The sequence below is a fragment of the Prionailurus bengalensis genome, chromosome E1 (genome assembly GCF_016509475.1).
Source record: "Prionailurus bengalensis isolate Pbe53 chromosome E1, Fcat_Pben_1.1_paternal_pri, whole genome shotgun sequence".
NCBI lineage: Eukaryota > Metazoa > Chordata > Mammalia > Carnivora > Felidae > Prionailurus > Prionailurus bengalensis.
In genome coordinates, this window is record NC_057347.1 from 36,452,817 (window position 1) to 36,470,054 (window position 17,238).

Here is a 17,238-nt window from a genome sequence, read left to right on the forward strand (position 1 = left end):
TCGGTGCTTGGACACTGGGCCTTGGCAGGCTTGAGTTCCACCATTACTTCTCCAATTCTCCCGAAGTCTCTGCTTGGGAAGGGACAAGTGAGCACAAAGTGGAACAGAGGACGGGAGCCATGCAGGATGCTGGGGGTGGGGAGAGGAATATTTTGACCCCAGATAGTTATGTCCTCAGGCCAACTGGTGGCTCTTGCATTTCTTTCTAGAAGCCTGGCTTTGCCTGGAAATTGTTTTGCATTAAATTTTCTCAGCCGCAGAATTATCTTTCCTCGCCTCCAGCTAAACTTGCATTTTTCCACCAGACACTTGGGCCCCGCACCAATGAAATCTGAGAGGAAGCGGCTGGGCCCTAAGTGGCCGTAATTTAATTGATTTTATCATAAATCATCAACTTGATGAAGAACCCGAGGTTTCAGTGAAGTAAATTGATATTAATGGGAGTTTCTTGAAATGCAAACTCCGCTGCATTGTTGGGGCATCTCGAACTGGGGAGGTGGATTTCATGTGTCCCAAGAGCAGAGAGCCTGGACCTGGAACCCGTGTTAGGGGGTTAGGGGCATTAGGGGGTCGGGAAAGCAAGCTGTGAGGGGTGCTGCCAGAGGGCCTGTTTCTGTGAGGGAGCGAGGCAAAGAATGGAACTTTCTTGGGGAGGGAGCAGAATCTGACTCTGAACCCTGCTGGTCATCTTGGGAATGCTGGTTTCCAACTGGTGGGGGGGGGGAGGGGGCAGTTAGGGAGGCCGGTAGGTGTGTGGGCAGAGTTGGGGGTCGGGTGAGAAAGCCAGGCTGGTACAATGGGTGCATTGACTCCTGGTTAAAAATTGCCAGGTCAAAGCCTTCCCCTTCTAATTATACAAATTAATTATTTACTGCTTAGGTTGCTGTCCAAAAATAGCACTTTTGATTTGATGATGAAGGTAGAAAACCACCCCCCCCTCCACGCACAACACACACACACACACACACACACACACACACAGAAAAGCAGTTAAAACCGTGCATGAGCCTCTGTGGGGGCAAGGACAACCAGGAGTGGGGTGGGGGCTGGGCAGTGGGGGTGTCCCATTTAAATCCCAAGAAGAAATATTCTGCTTTTGCCAGAGATGGTGCCCATTATTGTCTGAACTCAGTTTACTACTGCGCAATAATGGTCATTCGCTTTTACGTTAGCACACAGAGAACCACAAGCTGTCAGTCCAAAAAAGGACCTTAGAGATCATTTAAGCCCAATCCCTCCCCTCCACACATGTTCTCTAACTTTATAGAGGGGACACTGAGGCCCCAGGAGTTCACTGCTTCAGAGCACATAGCCAATCTGGAATGCCTAGAAGCCTAGCCTCCCAACTGCTACGCCTATGCCAAATTTTTAGACAAACCACTTCCTGGCTCTGAGCCTCAGTGTCCCTGTCTGTTACAGTAGCAGGGGTAGGACAGGACAGTGTCTGAGTTCTCCCTAGGTGTAACCTTGGGTAACTCTCTAGTGCTTGGGGTCCTGAGAGCATCTGGGTATAGAAGTTACCGCACACGCTTATTTGCAATATACAGGGAGTTTGTGTTCACCCAGAGCAGTGGATAGTTACTCTGACTGGCTCTAGGAAATCTATTAGAATCTGGACCATTCTTCCTCTTGAAGGTGTCTTTATTCTCAGCAGAGAAGCCCAGGCTGAGAGCAATAGGAACAGAAGGCAGTGGAGAGGGGCTGGCTAGCTGGGTTGGACTGGGATTGGCATTTGGGGGTGAGGGGCTAAGGAAGAGGAGGGTTCCCCTCACAGAGCAAGGCATTTTCCTTGACAGGCACCGGGCTGAGTCTGGAGCTGTTCAGACTTCAGCTTTTGAAATTCTTCCTACTCCAGCCCAAAGACTGAATTATGGTTTCAGAATTTAGATTCTGTAATGGTAGGCCACTGTCTGTCCCCCAGCCTCACTCTGACCCCAGGGCCTTTGAGCCCTCTCTTTTTGGGAGATGACACACACAGGGTGCCACAGCACTGTATCAGGTCTCCTCCCCGGGCAGCCAAGACAGGAGGCTTATGAGGTGGATGAGCCCCTGCCCTATTCTTTTTTTTTTTTTTTAATGTTTTAAATGTTTTTATTTCTTTTTGAGACAGAGAGAGACAGAGCATGAGCAGTGGAGGGGCAGAGAGAGAGGGAGACACGGAATCTGAAGCAGGCTCCAGGCCCTGAGCTGTCAGCACAGAGCCTGACACGCGGGGCTCGAACTCACGGACTGGACTGTGAGATCATGACCTGAGCTGAAGTGAGACGCTCAGTCGGATGCTCAACCGACTGAGCCACCCAGGCGCCCCACCCCCTGCCCTATTCTTGCTCTTGTCTTCATCTCTTTACCCAACTGGAAGTAGATAACATTCAAAAGAGGAGAGAGCTTCTCAGAAGTTGCAGAGTTGTGAGAGGGAGATTTCTTATAGGGTCAGGGACATGGGAGGCCAGCAGGGGACCAGAGGTTTCCAGACTGCCTTGGGAAGTGTGGCCAGGTACATGAGTTCTGATGGAGGAGTGAGAAGAGATGGGCAGAACTCTTTGGGGTTCTGGAAATCAGAAGCTCTGTTTTGAGAGGTGGGGGGCGGGGACTCAAAGGGCTGGCAGGTCCAGACTCTGGCCCTATCCTATTCTGACTCGGGGGGTGGGGGGGGTGGGGGGTTATATTTGGAGGCAATTGGGAAGGCCTTCCGCTGATTGGTCATTAATCCGGTGAGTTATTGTCTGCTAAACAGAGGTCACAGGGAGAGAGACATCCAATCTGTCAGGAGAGACCTGCGCAGTCGCTGGCAGCAGGCTGGGCCCCTGTCCTCTCTTGCCTGCCTCTCCCTCCCTTCCCCAGCAGCCCACCTCCTCCCCAAGCTGTCCAAGATTCGCCCTTCTCCCTCTTGCCTTTTCCGGGCTGCCCACCTTTGTCTCGACACCCGCCAGCGTGGGGGGTTGCCAGGCCGGGACTGAGCTTCCAGATGCGGCGGGGACCCCGGATTCAGAACGGGTTCTTGAGCCCCCAGGGCGCCCGCCTGCCCCGGACTCCAGCCTCGGCCCCGCGGCACCTCCATCGGCTCCGTATGGTCAGCGCATCCAGGCGGCCTCCGTGGTCACCGAGACACTTTGCGAACCCACGTGGCTGCCCTCCCCCCTTTTTTTCCTGCTTCCCCCTCGCGCCCCTACACTTTCGGGGCAGAGAGAACACAGCTTGCCTTTTTCTTCTCTGACCGTACTCCGTCTTCTTTCGATCCCGGCTTCCGCTGAGCCGGGTCTACACTGGCCTCCGCGGAGGCACCGAATCTTCTCCTGCCCCGTTTCCCCTTTGTTTCCTCCCGCAAGGGCATCTTAGAGAGGTGGGGGTTGGGAATGAACAAACCAAGAGCCATCTTCATTAGCAATTTAATTTTACAACCGCCAGCTTTGAAATCTTTATTAATATTCAAGAAGAGATGGACATTCCGGTGCGTGTGTGTGTGAACTTCACACGAGTCCGCAGCGGCCACAAAGTTGGGGCAGTGAAGCTGGAAGAGTGTGGGACCCGGAGCCCAGACAGGACCAGAAAGAAACAGATCTCGAATCGCTTCACACCCCCGCTCCCAGGTCTCCGCTTCTCAGTGAGCCGGGGGTTGGTTGAACTGGGGGTCAGATCCTTGGTCTCCCCAAAGCTGAAACCAGAAATCGATTTTAAAGGAGCCAGCCATTTTGTCCTTATTGAGAGGAGAATTTTCGTTTGCTCTTTAATGGGTTTTATTGGGAGGGGGGAGAGAAAGAGACATGATCCCTCTAAGGCCTGGGAGGGTGGGCGCCAGGAATGGCTTAAAGAGGTTTAAAGTGCTCCTTGTCCCCTGATATTGAGTAGGGATTAGGAATGGAGGAGGGGAGTGCTGTAGGGAGTGGAAGAGGAAACTATGCCCATGAAGGGGGCTCTTCTTTCTAATATTTACCTTTATTATTAATTTCTGCCTCTGTTAGATTATCATAAAATCTGTCCTAATCTTTTCTCGAGTTTTCCTTTTCAATTTCTCTCTCACACACGCACACGGTAAGTTGCCCAAGTTTCCCTTCTTGGGTTCAGGAAGAAACTGGTCACTCCTCTCTCTGGTCTGCCCCTAAATCACCACTGTGTTGTCAGGAGTGAGAAACTCCTCTCCCCTGTCTTTTTCTAGACTCCGGTCTTCGCTCACACCCCTCTGATGTCTCCTACTCCGAGTCCCCTGGCCCAGCTCCTCACTGCCCTGCCTTTGCCCACCCAGTGGAATGGGTGCCGGCCAGGCTGCCTCTTTACCATCAGCCTCCCATCTCCCAGCCCCGATCAGGGGCAACCGGCCCGCCAGAAATCTCCAAGAAAGGAAGGAAAAAGGCAAGAAAGAAACCAAACTGGGATCTAATTGCCTCCCAAGCATTTCAAATGGACTTTGTTCTCCAGGTTTAATAAGAAGCCCCCACTCCATCTCTTACCGCATTTGGGGGGGTGCGTGTCTTCTGAAAGTTTTCTCCAGGTTAGCTTTCTCCAGCCCCAGTCCTCTTTCTCGCCCCCCATCCCACCGTGCTCCAGCTCCTTGTGTCACCAGAAGGGACCACAATGAGTTGAGGAGGCTCTGGGAGGGGAGGGGTCCGCTACTGTCTGGGGAAAGCATCGCAGCCCCAGTCTCACAGGCCCGCCTTGGGCTGGGTGCCCTCTAGGCTCTCTTTTATTCCTCGAAGCAAAGCTGTGCAGCCCCATAGCCACCAGGCTCTCCTCTTCTCTCAGTTTTGCAATGACCTTCTCTAGCCAGTGGTAGCAACAGCTAGGAGAGCTGGAGGGTCTGAGGTCCATTTTCGACTTTTAATTTGGGGGAGTCAGAGAAAAGACCCAAAGGTGCTGGTTCCCTTAAGCCTCTGGAAGCCTCCCTGGGCTGAGTCCCCAACCCACGAGGCCCAAAGCTACATAGGTACCAACACTGTAGGCCCCTGACCAGGGTCTAGAAATCTCAGGACAGGCTCTGTGCAGCCACGTACACAGGCAGCCCTAATGGCTCTCTTTGAGGGTCCTGGCTTGAGCCGCAACATCGGCTCTGGCTTGAGCATTTTCTTTTCTTGGTACTACTGATAAACAGAAAAATGGCCCCCACCCTTCATCCTCATGCACATCCCCCCCCACCCCTTCCTTCGGCCACCAGCTCTCTAGGCAGGTGGTAGTAGGGTCCTTGGAGCATCACAGTGGGAGGTTCTGCATGTGGTTCCTGTTGCTGGAGGGCAGGGAGGCCATGGGTCCCACCCACCCCGTTCAGCAAGGCCCCCCAAAACTGGCTGCTCCAGCCCATGAAAACTGACTTAGCAGGCCCCAAAGAGGTAGGAGCTGGAGGAGACCCTGGGAGAATAGGACCCTTTCTCAGCCCAAAGCAGAGCTTGTGAGTGGGGAGCAATAGGGTGTGAGGGGACCTTTGCCAGACACAGCCACCCTCTCCCGGAGGGGGACAATAGCTGGAGCCATCTCTCACCTTTGTTCTCCCAGTCCCATCTCCTCTGGTGCGTCCAGATGGGAGAAGGCAAAAGCCAAGCATTCTAACCAGGAGGCCACAGGGTAGTGGCTGGCTCTGTCTACTCCAAGTTAAAGAGAACAAGTTTTCCAAGCTGCCTTTGTAGAAAAGAGAGACTCTCTGCGTTCTGTGTCATCCCCTAAGTCCCGACTCAGCAGTTAGGCAGAGTTGCAAACACTCCTGCTTTGGGAAACGTCCTGGTCTTCTTTTTTGTCTCTTTCCTCCAGCGGGAATGGCTCTCCCCACCCCCGCCCCAAATCTGCAGACACCTACATTCTTGGCTCTTGGCTCCCTCCTACAGGCCTCCTTGCCTTTTCCTGCCCTTCTCAAACACACCCTAAGAAAAGTTTAGCTTTTGTAGTCTTCCTCAGTTGTGCCAAGAGTCATAAATCTTGCAGAGCTAAGAGAAACAAACAGGTTTGTGCGGAACAATACTAATAACCGCCTTTCTCTTCTGCCAGCGCATTTAAGATGAAGCCATTTTGGTAGTTCTTCTCACCTTCTCAGAAGTACAAATGTCCTTATCACCTCTTAGCCCCTTCTGCCTATCCCGAGGTGAGAATCTTAACAGAAACTTCTCTGTTAAGTTCTTACAGCCTCTCTATTGCCAGCCGTGTCTGGAGCTCGAGCTAAACAGAGTCCCCCTTTTGTCACCCTCTCCTCAACCCCCCCTCCTGCTGCAAGATGGTCTGGATTTTTAAAATAATCACTCACCGCTTGTTGTCTGTTCTCAAAAAAGGGGGGGGGGTGTTTTTTAAAAAACGTCTGGCTGTCCCCCCTACCGGTTGGAAACTGGGCCTGGAGACTTGCAGGGGGAGAAGAGGAGTAGGGAGGGTGTGGGGGAAGAGACGAGACAGACTGGGAGACTCAGAGTGTGGTTGGGGGGGAAGCCAGGGTGAGAGGGCGGGAGACCCAGCCACCAGTCCCGGAGGAGTGAAACTACTTAAAAAAAAAAAAAAAAAAAAAAAAAAAGCCTTGGTGTTGCCATTGCCAATGAATGCAGAGAGGCACCCAGCACCCCCACCCCCAGACACCTTGGGTGCCTTTGACTAGGCCTCCCCACCTACTTCTCAGTTAGCATAATGGCTTATTAGTGGGGTGCGGGGCGGGAGGGCGGGGGGAGCTGAACTCCACCAGCTTTCCCTTGCCCGTGCTCTCCTCTTCCTCCCCCGCCAAAATCTCAATTTAAAAATTTACCTGTTCTTTAAACAAACAAACAAACAAACAAACATCTCTGCCTTCTTTCCTTTCTCACTTTTTTTTTTTCCCGGGGGGGGGGGCGTTAAAAAATTTCCCCCGCCCCCATCACCACCACCACCTTCCCTCCTTATCTGGCATCTAAGCTTACTAAAGGGGGAGTGGTGGGGGTGTGTGTGAGCTTGTGTGTGTGTGTGTGTGTGTGAGTGTGTGTGTGTGTGTGTGTGGTTTTTTTTTTTTTCCCTGTGCAAAAGCAGAGGCCATTGTTACGGAGAGTAGGGCGTACCAGTCTTGTAGGGCAACCACACTGTGGCGGCTTGGCCAAGCCGGAGCCCGGAGCTGGATTCTCAGCGAGCTGAGCCGCTCCAGCACCTTTCGGTCTTCTTCTATTTTTTTCCCCCGCTCCCCCACCCCCCTCCCTCCTGCGCACCCCCGCTCCTAAGCCGAGTGAATTGAAGCGGACGCCGCGCGGCTCCACCGGCCGCTCTGCCCCTCGGGCTCCCCAGCCGGGGTGGCTACTGGGGGGGGGGGGGCGACGCAGCTTTAAACAGTGGTCTTTTTTTCCTTTGCCTTCAAGGAGGGGAGATTTCTCGCCTGCCGCTCGCGCTGGGGCTCGATGTGAATATATATTATGTCTGCCTGTTCTCCCCTCGTCGGTGGCTAAGGTAAGCTGGACTGAAATAGGCTATCAGTTTGTGAATGGCGGAGAGTATGTCTCAATGATTTATGGCCCATATGACTCCAATCTCGGTTCAAGAAGAGTTCACAAGCTTTAAGCTTCCTTCCACGCAGCGACTCTCCTCTCCTCTCCTCTCTCTCTCTCTCTCCCTCTCTCTCTCTCCCTCCCCCTCCCTCCCTCCCTCCCTCCCTCTCTCTCTCTCTCTCTCTCCCTCTCTCCCTCTCCCTTCTTGCTTCTCTCCTTTTCTCCTCTTTTTTCTTTCAGCAGCCAGAGCCAGAGCTGAATTTCCCCCCGGCTGCTAAGAAGAGCCTAAGCTTTCTCTTCTTTCCTTTCTTGTTCTTTTATTTTTCTTCCTTCCACTAATTTTTTTTTTTTTAAGTCCTGGAAGGTGGCCTATCCCCTCTCTCCGGGCTTCCCCAGCTATTGTTACTGTCCTCGGCTCTTTTCAGGGGTGTGCCTGGACAGGTGGGGTTCTTGGGGTGGTTCACCGCCCTCCTCCAACGAGACCCTGGGGGGAAGCCGGGAGCCACCGTCTCCCTCCCTCCCTCTCTCCCGAGAAGCCATATGGAGCCTGGATTTTTCCAACATGGAGGCAAGGGAAATAGACATGTTTGGCTTGGTAGAGCTGCTCCCCACCCCCTCTTCTCCTGGATCCCCAGATCTCAGATCCCCTCAGCACCTTCACCTCTTCTCACTGTCCCACCAGCCAGGCCTCTGCGCCCTCCGGTCGATCCGGGCCTGGCAAAGTCCCAGAGCGGAGTTGCTAAGGCGCCTTTTAATTCGGTTACCTCCAGCGCCCAAACTTGCTGCCCTCCGCCCGGTGTGCTTGGAACCTGCCGCCGCTAGCCGTTGAGGCGTCCTGAACGCTTTCTCTTCGCCTCCTTGGGCCAGCATAGCTAGTCACCAGCCACCGCGGCAGCAGTGGCCGAGACAGCCCGGAGGCGGCAGCCAGGGGCTAGCTCCGTCCACAAACCTCCCGGCCCTTTTCTCGCCGCCAGCGGAGTCTCCATTCTTTCCTGTTACGTCTCTGGCTTCTCCGCTTCCCACACTCGCCTGGCCTCTGTCCTGCGATGGTTTGCAGGTTTATTGCAGGGGGAACGACAGGAATTTCGGCCCCAGGCGTCTAGTCAGATTATTGCTTTATCATCATCATCACCATCATCATCATCATCATCATCATCATTACTGCTGTAACAATCATTTAGACTAAATAAAGCCAGGGCCCAGCCAGCCAACCCCTTCCAACGTTTTTATTTCATTCTCTTCTCTATTAATAACAAACTCAACTGATGCCTGTTAATTAATTCCCCCTTCATCCAGGGCTGCTCTGAAGCTAATTTTGGTTAAATCATCGGAGGCTAATGGTAATAATAATAAAGGGATTGGGTCAGCCTGGTCAATTGAACTCCAGTTCTCCTCCCTGGAAGGACCTGCTGTTTGCAGACCCATGTGTATTTCCCAGAAACAAATTCTTCCCAGAAACCAATCGGAACTCAGGGCTCCCCGGCTCCCTTTTGAATGTGTATCTGTGCCATTAAGAAGGGGATTTATGTGTGGGAGGGACTTCTTCACCTGCACTCCTTTTATTTTATTTGCCTATTTTTAGTTTTCTTTGGGGTTGAACAGCTGGGCTGAATGAGATTTAAGTAGTCTAAACTCACATGTCAGAAGAGAGGGTCACTCTGGAGGTTTTATGAAATGTGATGATGAGAAATTGGGGAAGACAGGGAGGAAAAAAATGCAGTCAGAACTTTTAGAAGAAATATACAAAATCCTATGACAGCACGGACCTTTATTTTTTTTCTGCACAGTTTTAAGCGTCTGCATTAAAATAATGATTTTTTTTTTTTTTGCCTGAGAAAACTTCAGTAAACAAGGTACCCTGTTTCCAACCCAGAGAATAATATTGTTCTAATTGCTCTGTGGACTTTTTTTCCTTTGGGAGAAGATGTCCTCAGTTAGGAAGTACTTTTGCGTCTCTTGGTAGTAAAGTCCAGCTTTTGGTAGTAAAGTCTTCTTTTGGGGAAATCAAAGGACACAGACTGTCAAGGAAAGGGTGGGAAAAAATTCGGTCTGATGAAGAAAATGGAGCGGGGAGAGACCTGGGCCAAATGGTCACTGCACCAATCCGTCTGGCCAGGGAAATAGAAACAATCCTGCTCCATTTGGGGGCCCCATGGGGGCCGCTGGCTGCTAGCTGCTGGGTCCCAGACTTGGCTGAGCAAAGACTCAGACTGGAGGTGGTGGTTCCTCCAGGGGCCAGGGAGGAGGCTCGGTTCTGCTGGCTCTGGAGGTTAAAAATGTTCAGGAAGTTTCTAGGTCAGGCTGTTGTTGTCTTCTTCGTGAGGTGGGTAGGGAAAGAGAGGATCCCTCACAGGAGAAGGTTCCCTGCTCAACTTGCTTCTCCTTCCTGTCTCTTTTGGAGATCTTTGGGGTTTTTTTTCTCCAGGCTAGACTCTGCTTGGGTGACAGACCTAGATGGACCTGGAGGGAGGCAAAGACAGCAGGCAGGAGGCCTCTCAGCTCACAGGAGGGTGTTGACGATGTCTTTATTTTGGAGTCTCCTAGTCCCCCCCCCCCCTCCTTGAGCCACCCTATCCCAGAGTTAGTAGGGGGAGATAGGGAGAGGGAGGAGGAGAGGTCAGGGACTAGCCTGCAGGCAGGAAAGAAGCAATGGCCTTCCAGTAGTAAGATTGTATACCTAGGCAGTCCCCGAAGGAGTAGAATCCTTATTTTTGAAGTGGAAAAAAAAATTTTTTTTTTTTAATTAAAGCACTGAAATAAGAAAAATCCATTTCAGGTCAGGAAAGTGGCCTCAGCATCTGCTTTGAAGATGTTGGGGTTGGGGAGAAGAAAAAACCCTATTGATGTCAGTTCCCTTTTCAGCTCCTAAGATGGATTCGAGCCCCGGTCCTCTTCTCCCCCTTGTGTCTCTTCTCTCTCACCCCACAGGTCAGCAGCTCCCAACGGACTCGGGAGGAGGGGGGCAGAAAGGGGAGGGGGGGGTCCGGCGCCTCACGTGACCCCCGCGGGTGCCAATGTCCGGTCGTGAGGGTATCAGGCTCTTGCAAGTTGCCACCCACTGCCCGGGCCTCGCCCAGCGATGCAGAAAGCCACCTACTACGACAACGCCGCGGCAGCACTCTTCGGAGGCTACTCCTCGTACCCTGGCAGCAATGGCTTCGGCTACGAAGGTCCCCCCCAACCCCCCTTTCAGGCCGCCACGCACCTGGAGGGCGACTACCAGCGCTCGGCGTGCTCCTTGCAGTCCCTGGGCAACGCCGCCCCGCATGCCAAGAGCAAGGAGCTCAACGGCAGCTGCATGAGGCCCGGCCTGGCCCCCGAGCCCCTGCCCGCCCCGCCCGGCTCACCCCCGCCCAGCGCCGCACCTACCAGTACCACTAGCAACAGCAATAATGGGGGCGGGCCCAGCAAAACCGGCACCCCCAAGTGCGTTCCTGGCTCCAACTCCACCCTCACCAAACAGATATTCCCCTGGATGAAAGAGTCAAGGCAAACGTCCAAGCTGAAAAACAGCTCCCCCGGCACAGGTACCAGCTCTCTGCCTTCCTCGTCGTCAGCTTTTGTCCAGGCCAGGAATGTCACTGTTATTCTAGCACCCAGCCCCTAGGCGCCCAGGCGGCGGCCGGGGAACAATATCAGGTGGCGGCCCTGCAGCGGCGCTTTTCCCGTAGCCCCCACCCACCTGATGACCCCTGACCCGGCCAACACCCTCTCCCTCCAGCCACCCTTCACCTGAGCTGCCGAGAGCTCCAGAAGGCCAGGTGCTCGGACTCAGCCCTTTGCAAGGCCGCAGAGCCACGAGACGCTGCCAGTAGACGCAGAGTCGTCAACGATTGATTATTATTAAGTATGATTACTGTGGGTATTAATCACAATCGCTCGGGCCGCCCGGGGTCCCGGCCTCCAGGCAAGGCAGCCTCTTGGAGCCACACTTCCGCGCCCTGCCCCCGAATGTTCAGATTCCCCCAGGGGTTCTCCTCGGCCGCCCACCTAGTCCACAGGACCCCGGCAGGAAGTTTGTGTGTGTGTGTTGGGGGGGGGGGTGTCTTCCCAGAACCTGGAGTTGGTGATGGGGGAAGAAAGCGCGCGCGCGAAAACCCAGCTCTAAATAAATGGCCATGCGGCTCTGTCTGCGTGACATGATCAAATTTTCATAAGCTGGGGCAGCAAGAGGAGAACAGGTCTCTTAATAAATGCCACTATTATAGAGTGTCCGCTAATGCGACGGGCGTTGGGGGGGTGGTGAGGAGGAGGCGGGGACGAGAAGGGGAGGGCGGCGGGGGCTCCGAGTCCAGGCCTGGATTTATTAAGAAACCATGCATTCAATTTCGGCGTGTTCAGTAATTATCTTTTATTTCATTTTGTCCCCTTCCCACCCCTCCCCCTCGGATCCAGCGGAGGGCTGCGGCGGCGGCGGAGGCGGCGGCAGTGGTGGCGGCGGGGGCGGCGGCGGCGGCGGCGGGGGAGGGGACAAGAGCCCCCCGGGGTCGGCGGCGTCCAAGCGCGCGCGGACGGCGTACACGAGCGCGCAGCTGGTGGAGCTGGAGAAGGAGTTCCACTTCAACCGCTACCTGTGCCGGCCGCGCCGCGTGGAGATGGCCAACCTCCTGAACCTCAGCGAGCGGCAGATCAAGATCTGGTTCCAGAACCGGCGCATGAAGTACAAGAAGGACCAGAAGGCCAAGGGCCTGGCCTCGTCGTCCGGGGGCCCCTCCCCTGCCGGCAGCCCCCCGCAACCCATGCAGTCCACGGCCGGCTTCATGAACGCCTTACACTCCATGACCCCCAGCTACGAGAGCCCGTCCCCGCCCGCCTTCGGCAAAGCCCACCAGAATGCCTACGCGCTGCCCTCCAACTACCAGCCCCCTCTCAAAGGCTGCGGCGCCCCGCAGAAGTACCCCCCGACTCCGGCGGCCGATTACGAGCCCCACGTCCTCCAAGCCAACGGGGGCGCCTATGGGACGCCCACCATGCAGGGCAGCCCCGTGTACGTGGGCGGGGGCGGCTACGCGGATCCGCTGCCGCCCCCTGCCGGCCCCTCCCTCTACGGCCTCAACCACCTTTCCCACCACCCCTCGGGGAACCTGGACTACAATGGGGCGCCCCCTATGGCCCCCAACCAGCACCACGGACCCTGCGATCCCCACCCTACCTACACAGACCTCTCCTCTCACCATGCGCCTCCTCCTCAGGGTAGAATCCAAGAAGCGCCCAAATTAACACACCTGTGATCGGAGAGGGGCCGGGGGGGCCGGGGCGGCGGAGGGGCGAGGTCTTGGGGTGGGTGAGAGCTACGGGGGGCGCAGGCCGTGCGCTCTGAGGGGGCAGCCCGGAAGTCTGAAATAGGGAGGCAAGGAGGCGAGAGCCAGACTTGCTGCTGGGAAGACCGGGGCTGGAGCCCCTTCCCCTCCCCCTGGCCTGAGAAGTTGCTTCGTAAGGTCCTCCGGTCCTTGTTCGGTCCGCCTGCCAACCCACTGGAGAGAAATCCACAGCCGACTGTGGAGATGATCCCCTCAACCCTAGGCCTCCAGCAATACCCAGTTAGGAGATAGGGAAACAAGGCAGAGAAGCACATTTTAAAAAGCAGACAAGATGGCTAGGCCATACACCAACCAACCAACCAACCAACCAGCTAACTTACCTTCCATCTCTGTGAGTAATTCCTCCAAATCTTGATTTTTTTTTTTCCTTGCAGTTCTCCTTTAAAAAACAAACAAAAAAAGAGAGCCCATTTCAAAACCAAGGGCCCAAAGCACGCTCCCCTCCCACTTTCCTGAAGCCTCAAGTTTCCTCCCACCCATGTGAGGTTTCTGGGGGCGCTCCCTCCATTTTTAGCCCCATAGTTTCTGCTTTAGGACACTAATGTCTACACCCCGCCCCCCTCTATTACAGTTTTCAGAGGGCTCAGGGATGGCGAGAGATCCTGAAAGTCAGAGCTGTCTATATTATAAATATATATATTTTTTCTTTTATGGAACGCTGGGAGGTCAGAGCAGGCAAGGTGTCAGGACTGAAGCTTTGCCCATTCTGCTGTCTCCCATCTGAGCTCCAGGACCATCCCCCTCTCTCCACAGAAAGCAATCGGGCGACACGAGGTTCTACACTTTTCTTTTCTTCTGTTGCTCTCTTGACTTAACGTGAAAACAGGGTATATTTTAACAAACTGTCTGTCCCAGGCAGGGGCTGCAGCTGGGCCTGTGCGCCTCGCTCAACCCCCTGTCAGGACACTTTTGTTGCACTTAGAGTTTACATTTTAATGGATATAAAAACAACTGTGAGAGATGCTTGGGTCTGCAGGAGTCCGGCATCGCTCAAAAAGTGTGTGTTCTAGTGAACATTTTCATATATATTTATTGGTTATAGCCTGTTAAAATATTTTCTTTTTTGTATTATTTATCCCCCCCCTACATTATGTATTTATATGAGGGAAAAAAAATGACAAATTGTACTTTTTTAGTATTTACTTGTTATAAAGGACGTTGTGTTTCCTGTCATGTAAAACCAGCTATTTTAGTTATTATTGTACTCTAGAAAAGAGCTGTAGATTTATGTTAAACGCGTACTTATGAGCAATTGTAATTAGTTCTAAAAGGCATGAACTCAGCTCCTATTGTCATTGTATAGTCCTGAATTCGTAGAGTTAGAGTTAATTCCCTCTCGAAACTTTCTTTGTTCTTCCGTAGTTACTTTTTTCCTCACTTAAAAGGGTTGTCTGTCAAACAATTCTTGAATAAACTTTCTGTTATCAATTTTATCTTGTCCTGGTGGTCCGATTTACATAGCAGGGGGAGGCTGCTGACTGCCAAACTTCCCCCAAGGAAAGAAGGACATCGAGGACCCTATCCTGGCCTCTCCGTTTTTCTCATTGACCTTTTGTCCTCTCGCGCCTTTGGCCACAACTTCCTGGCCACACCTTCAACAACAACAACAACAACAACAACAACAACAACAACATCTGGCCGTTTACTGCTTCTTCCAAGGAACCTAAACTTCACAGTTCTCTTCCGGAGCTACAAAGAAGTCGTCACGTGACCCGAAGCCCAACCACCATTGGGTCTAAAATGAAAACAAAGGAAAATGATTAAAAAAAAAAAATCTGAGGCCTAGACTTCTCAGGTCAAACCTTAAAACTAAAGTGAAATTAAATCACTAAATAAAACTCGGGGCGGAGGGAGAGGAGGCGCTTTAGATTTTCCCTGCCAAGGAAAGGGGAGAGGGAGGAGGGAGGGCGAGGCGGTGGGATCCAAGCGTAAATAAAATGGTCCCCAGGCAAATGTGCAGCTCCGTTTCCATGATCCTTGGGAAAACTTCATTTCTTAGTCGTGGTTCCATAAAAGTTTTATCACATCGGAGCGAGGATAGAGAGGGTCTGTCAAAGATGAAATGTCACCGCCGCGTCGCTGGAGCCGATAAGAGCGAAGAGACAGGGCGGCTGAAATATGGAGCTAATTCGTTGAAAGAGAAGCGATGGCTGCTTGCTGAAGAGATGCATAATTCTAATTGTAAGCGATGCGCCCGCATTGCTTAATTAGGAGCATATATTTGGTGGTAGTGGGGTGGGGGGGGGCAGTGTCAGTGAGAATCGTTCCAGGCCCTCAGCCTTAAAGCGAGGGCTGATTTTCATTTTTATGTTGCATCCTGGCAGTCCAAGGTTAGTAATTACAGTCTTTATGCAACAATAAATAACAATAAAAAAGCAACCTGAATTCTACCCCCCCCCCCCTCACCAAGTAGGGTTTTAACTGGACTCGGCTCATCCAAGCAGCAAGCAATTTAGCATCGGGTCAGGCTATAATTTAAAGGCATAAGAGCGTGCAAAGTTTGATTGGGATCAAATAACGCTCAAGGGTTTTTCTTTCTTTCTGTCTTTCTCTCTTCCTCTTCCCTGAATAACATTTTCTGAATGATGTAACTAGATGGAGCGCCATGTTTGGCTCTGGGGGTGGAGTGGATTGATTATTTATCTAGCACGAGAGAGGCAGGCCAAGAGAAGGAATTGAGCTTGAGTTTGAAAAACAGAGCTTTGGCCTGAAGCTGGAATTGCAAAAGAAAAATAAGGGCCCACTTGGCTTTGGTGTCCTCCGCCCTTCTTTCTGCGGGCTTCCAGCCTCTAGCTAAGCAGCCAAAGTCGTGGGGGAAAAATATCTGTGCTGTAAGAGTCACAGCATAACAGGAGGCGGGGAAGCGGTGTCTCTGGGAAGGAGGGCTCTCTTGGCCCCTTTTAACACCCAACTTTTCTGCTGTTCTCTAATCTGGCCATAAAATCTGTCAGCAGGGTTAAAGAGAGCCGTATTTCCTGCAGGGACAGTCTCGGCCTGAGCTGATGCGGAGAGAAGCGCTCTACCCTGCAGCCAGCTGGAGAGGCTGCGGAAAAACTTCCAGGGCTTCTCAAGGGGGTGAATGGAGGGAGCACCCTCTTTCAGGCCTCCCTGCACAACTTCCAGACAACTACTCTTCGGATTCTTCTGTGCCCACCTCCCCTCCCCCGCCCCATCCGCACCCCCCCCCCCCAAATGGCGAAAAGTGCCTTCTTTGGAGTGGAGTTGGACACAACGGTCTCTGGCCAGTTTGCCCAGTTCAGAGCAGCTCCTTCTGTTCTGAGCCCTCCGCAGCGGTCCACCTCCCGTCCCTGCAGCCCCCACCCTACAAATCCCCTTTCTCTCTCCTGGCTCTCCTCTGGCCTTCTCGGTCCTTTTTAAATACTCACCGCCACCCACGCGGATGAATACTCACCGCCACCCACGCGGCTGTTACATTGACAGAAAGTTTCTAGTTCCAGCTCCCGGCTGAGTTGCCATTTCTCTGCTAACCAGCCTTCTCCTCCTTGCTGGGCAGCCGAGAGGAGGAGGGGGAGGGGAGGCCAGAGCCGTGGGAGTTCTCCACACAAACTTTCCACCCAACTCAGCGTCCTTCCCTCTGTCCCCATTGCCCATCTGTTCCCCTGCTCTCCCAGAATCACCTTTCTCTTTTGCTATCACCCCCACCCCCAGGCCTTTTTAAAGGGATGTGGAATTTCGGCTGTACCCTCGGCTTTCCCAAAGAGCCAAATTCTTTGATGCCATCGGAGGGAGCTGTCAGGGGGCTAAGATTGATCGCCTCATCTCCTCTCGGTCCCTCTGACCCACTTATTTAAAAATCTTCCCCCAGATCGACTTTTCATTTTCTGCTTTGAGATCTAGTTTCCCACCAATTGCTCCGGGGTGTGGGGGGGGGGGGGCGAGTCTTGTGTCCCCTCTCTCCAGTACATTACAATATTCTCTAAAGTTCAGACTGTCTTGATCCCCTCAAAATAAAATTTAAAAAAAAAATCCTCCCCTTCCCCCCTAAATGGAATATAGTCTCAGTAGTCATTGTTGCCACCCTCTCGGTGCTCAGAGAATTCTTTCCTGCCAGGGATGATGATGATGATTAAAACTAGCACACTGGCAAAAATAGGAAGGGGGGTTGTCTTCGTCCTGGGCGGGGATTCCTTCCCCCCCAAACATTGGCCTGAGGTTTGAGAGTGCTCTAAGTTAAACCTCCTACTACCTTGGTTCTTGTTCATGTCCCTGGGTATAGATACAGATACAGGCTTGAGGCTTGAGGGAGAGCATAGGCACCTGACACCCTGGCTGTTGTGGGGGCCTGAAAAGGAGTGAGATGGCTCCAGGTGAGGAAGGCAGGTGGACAAGTGCTGCAAACACTGGGCAGAGAAGGGAACTGAGACCACACAGCTTTGGCTGCCAGAGGCCCCAAAGAGCCCCTCACCATCTATCTCACGCCTCTGTGTCAGCCTGGGAGTGTCTGTCGATTTTCTAAGATTTATCTGTTGCTTTTGGGGGGGGGGGGGTGG

At 53.1% G+C, this 17,238-nt stretch overlaps 1 protein-coding gene and 1 long non-coding RNA gene across 4 annotated transcripts in view; one reads left to right on the top strand and one right to left on the bottom strand.

Moving 5' to 3' along the window:
- Window positions 1–12,647, top strand: part of HOXB3 (homeobox B3) — a 54,922-nt gene extending 42,275 nt beyond the window's left edge. The window contains exons 3-5 of the mRNA XM_043584168.1: window positions 7,281–7,368; window positions 10,335–10,933; window positions 11,802–12,647. Of these exons, the coding sequence (XP_043440103.1) occupies window positions 10,486–10,933; window positions 11,802–12,637 (1,284 nt within the window). The 5' untranslated portion in view covers window positions 7,281–7,368; window positions 10,335–10,485 and the 3' untranslated portion in view covers window positions 12,638–12,647. The remainder of the gene's footprint in view (window positions 1–7,280; window positions 7,369–10,334; window positions 10,934–11,801) is intronic.
- Window positions 9,158–17,156, bottom strand: LOC122485422. 3 transcript variants are annotated; one of them, XR_006297856.1, is made up of 4 exons: window positions 16,140–17,156; window positions 14,374–14,462; window positions 13,048–13,106; window positions 9,158–9,866 (listed from the first exon to the last, which is right to left on the bottom strand). It is a non-coding gene; the product is annotated as an uncharacterized LOC122485422 (long non-coding RNA). The 3 variants fall into 3 exon arrangements; XR_006297854.1 differs by lacking the exon at window positions 9,158–9,866 and adding an exon at window positions 11,932–12,042; XR_006297855.1 differs by lacking the exon at window positions 9,158–9,866 and adding an exon at window positions 12,444–12,743.
- Between the last annotated feature and the right edge of the window lie 82 nt (window positions 17,157–17,238).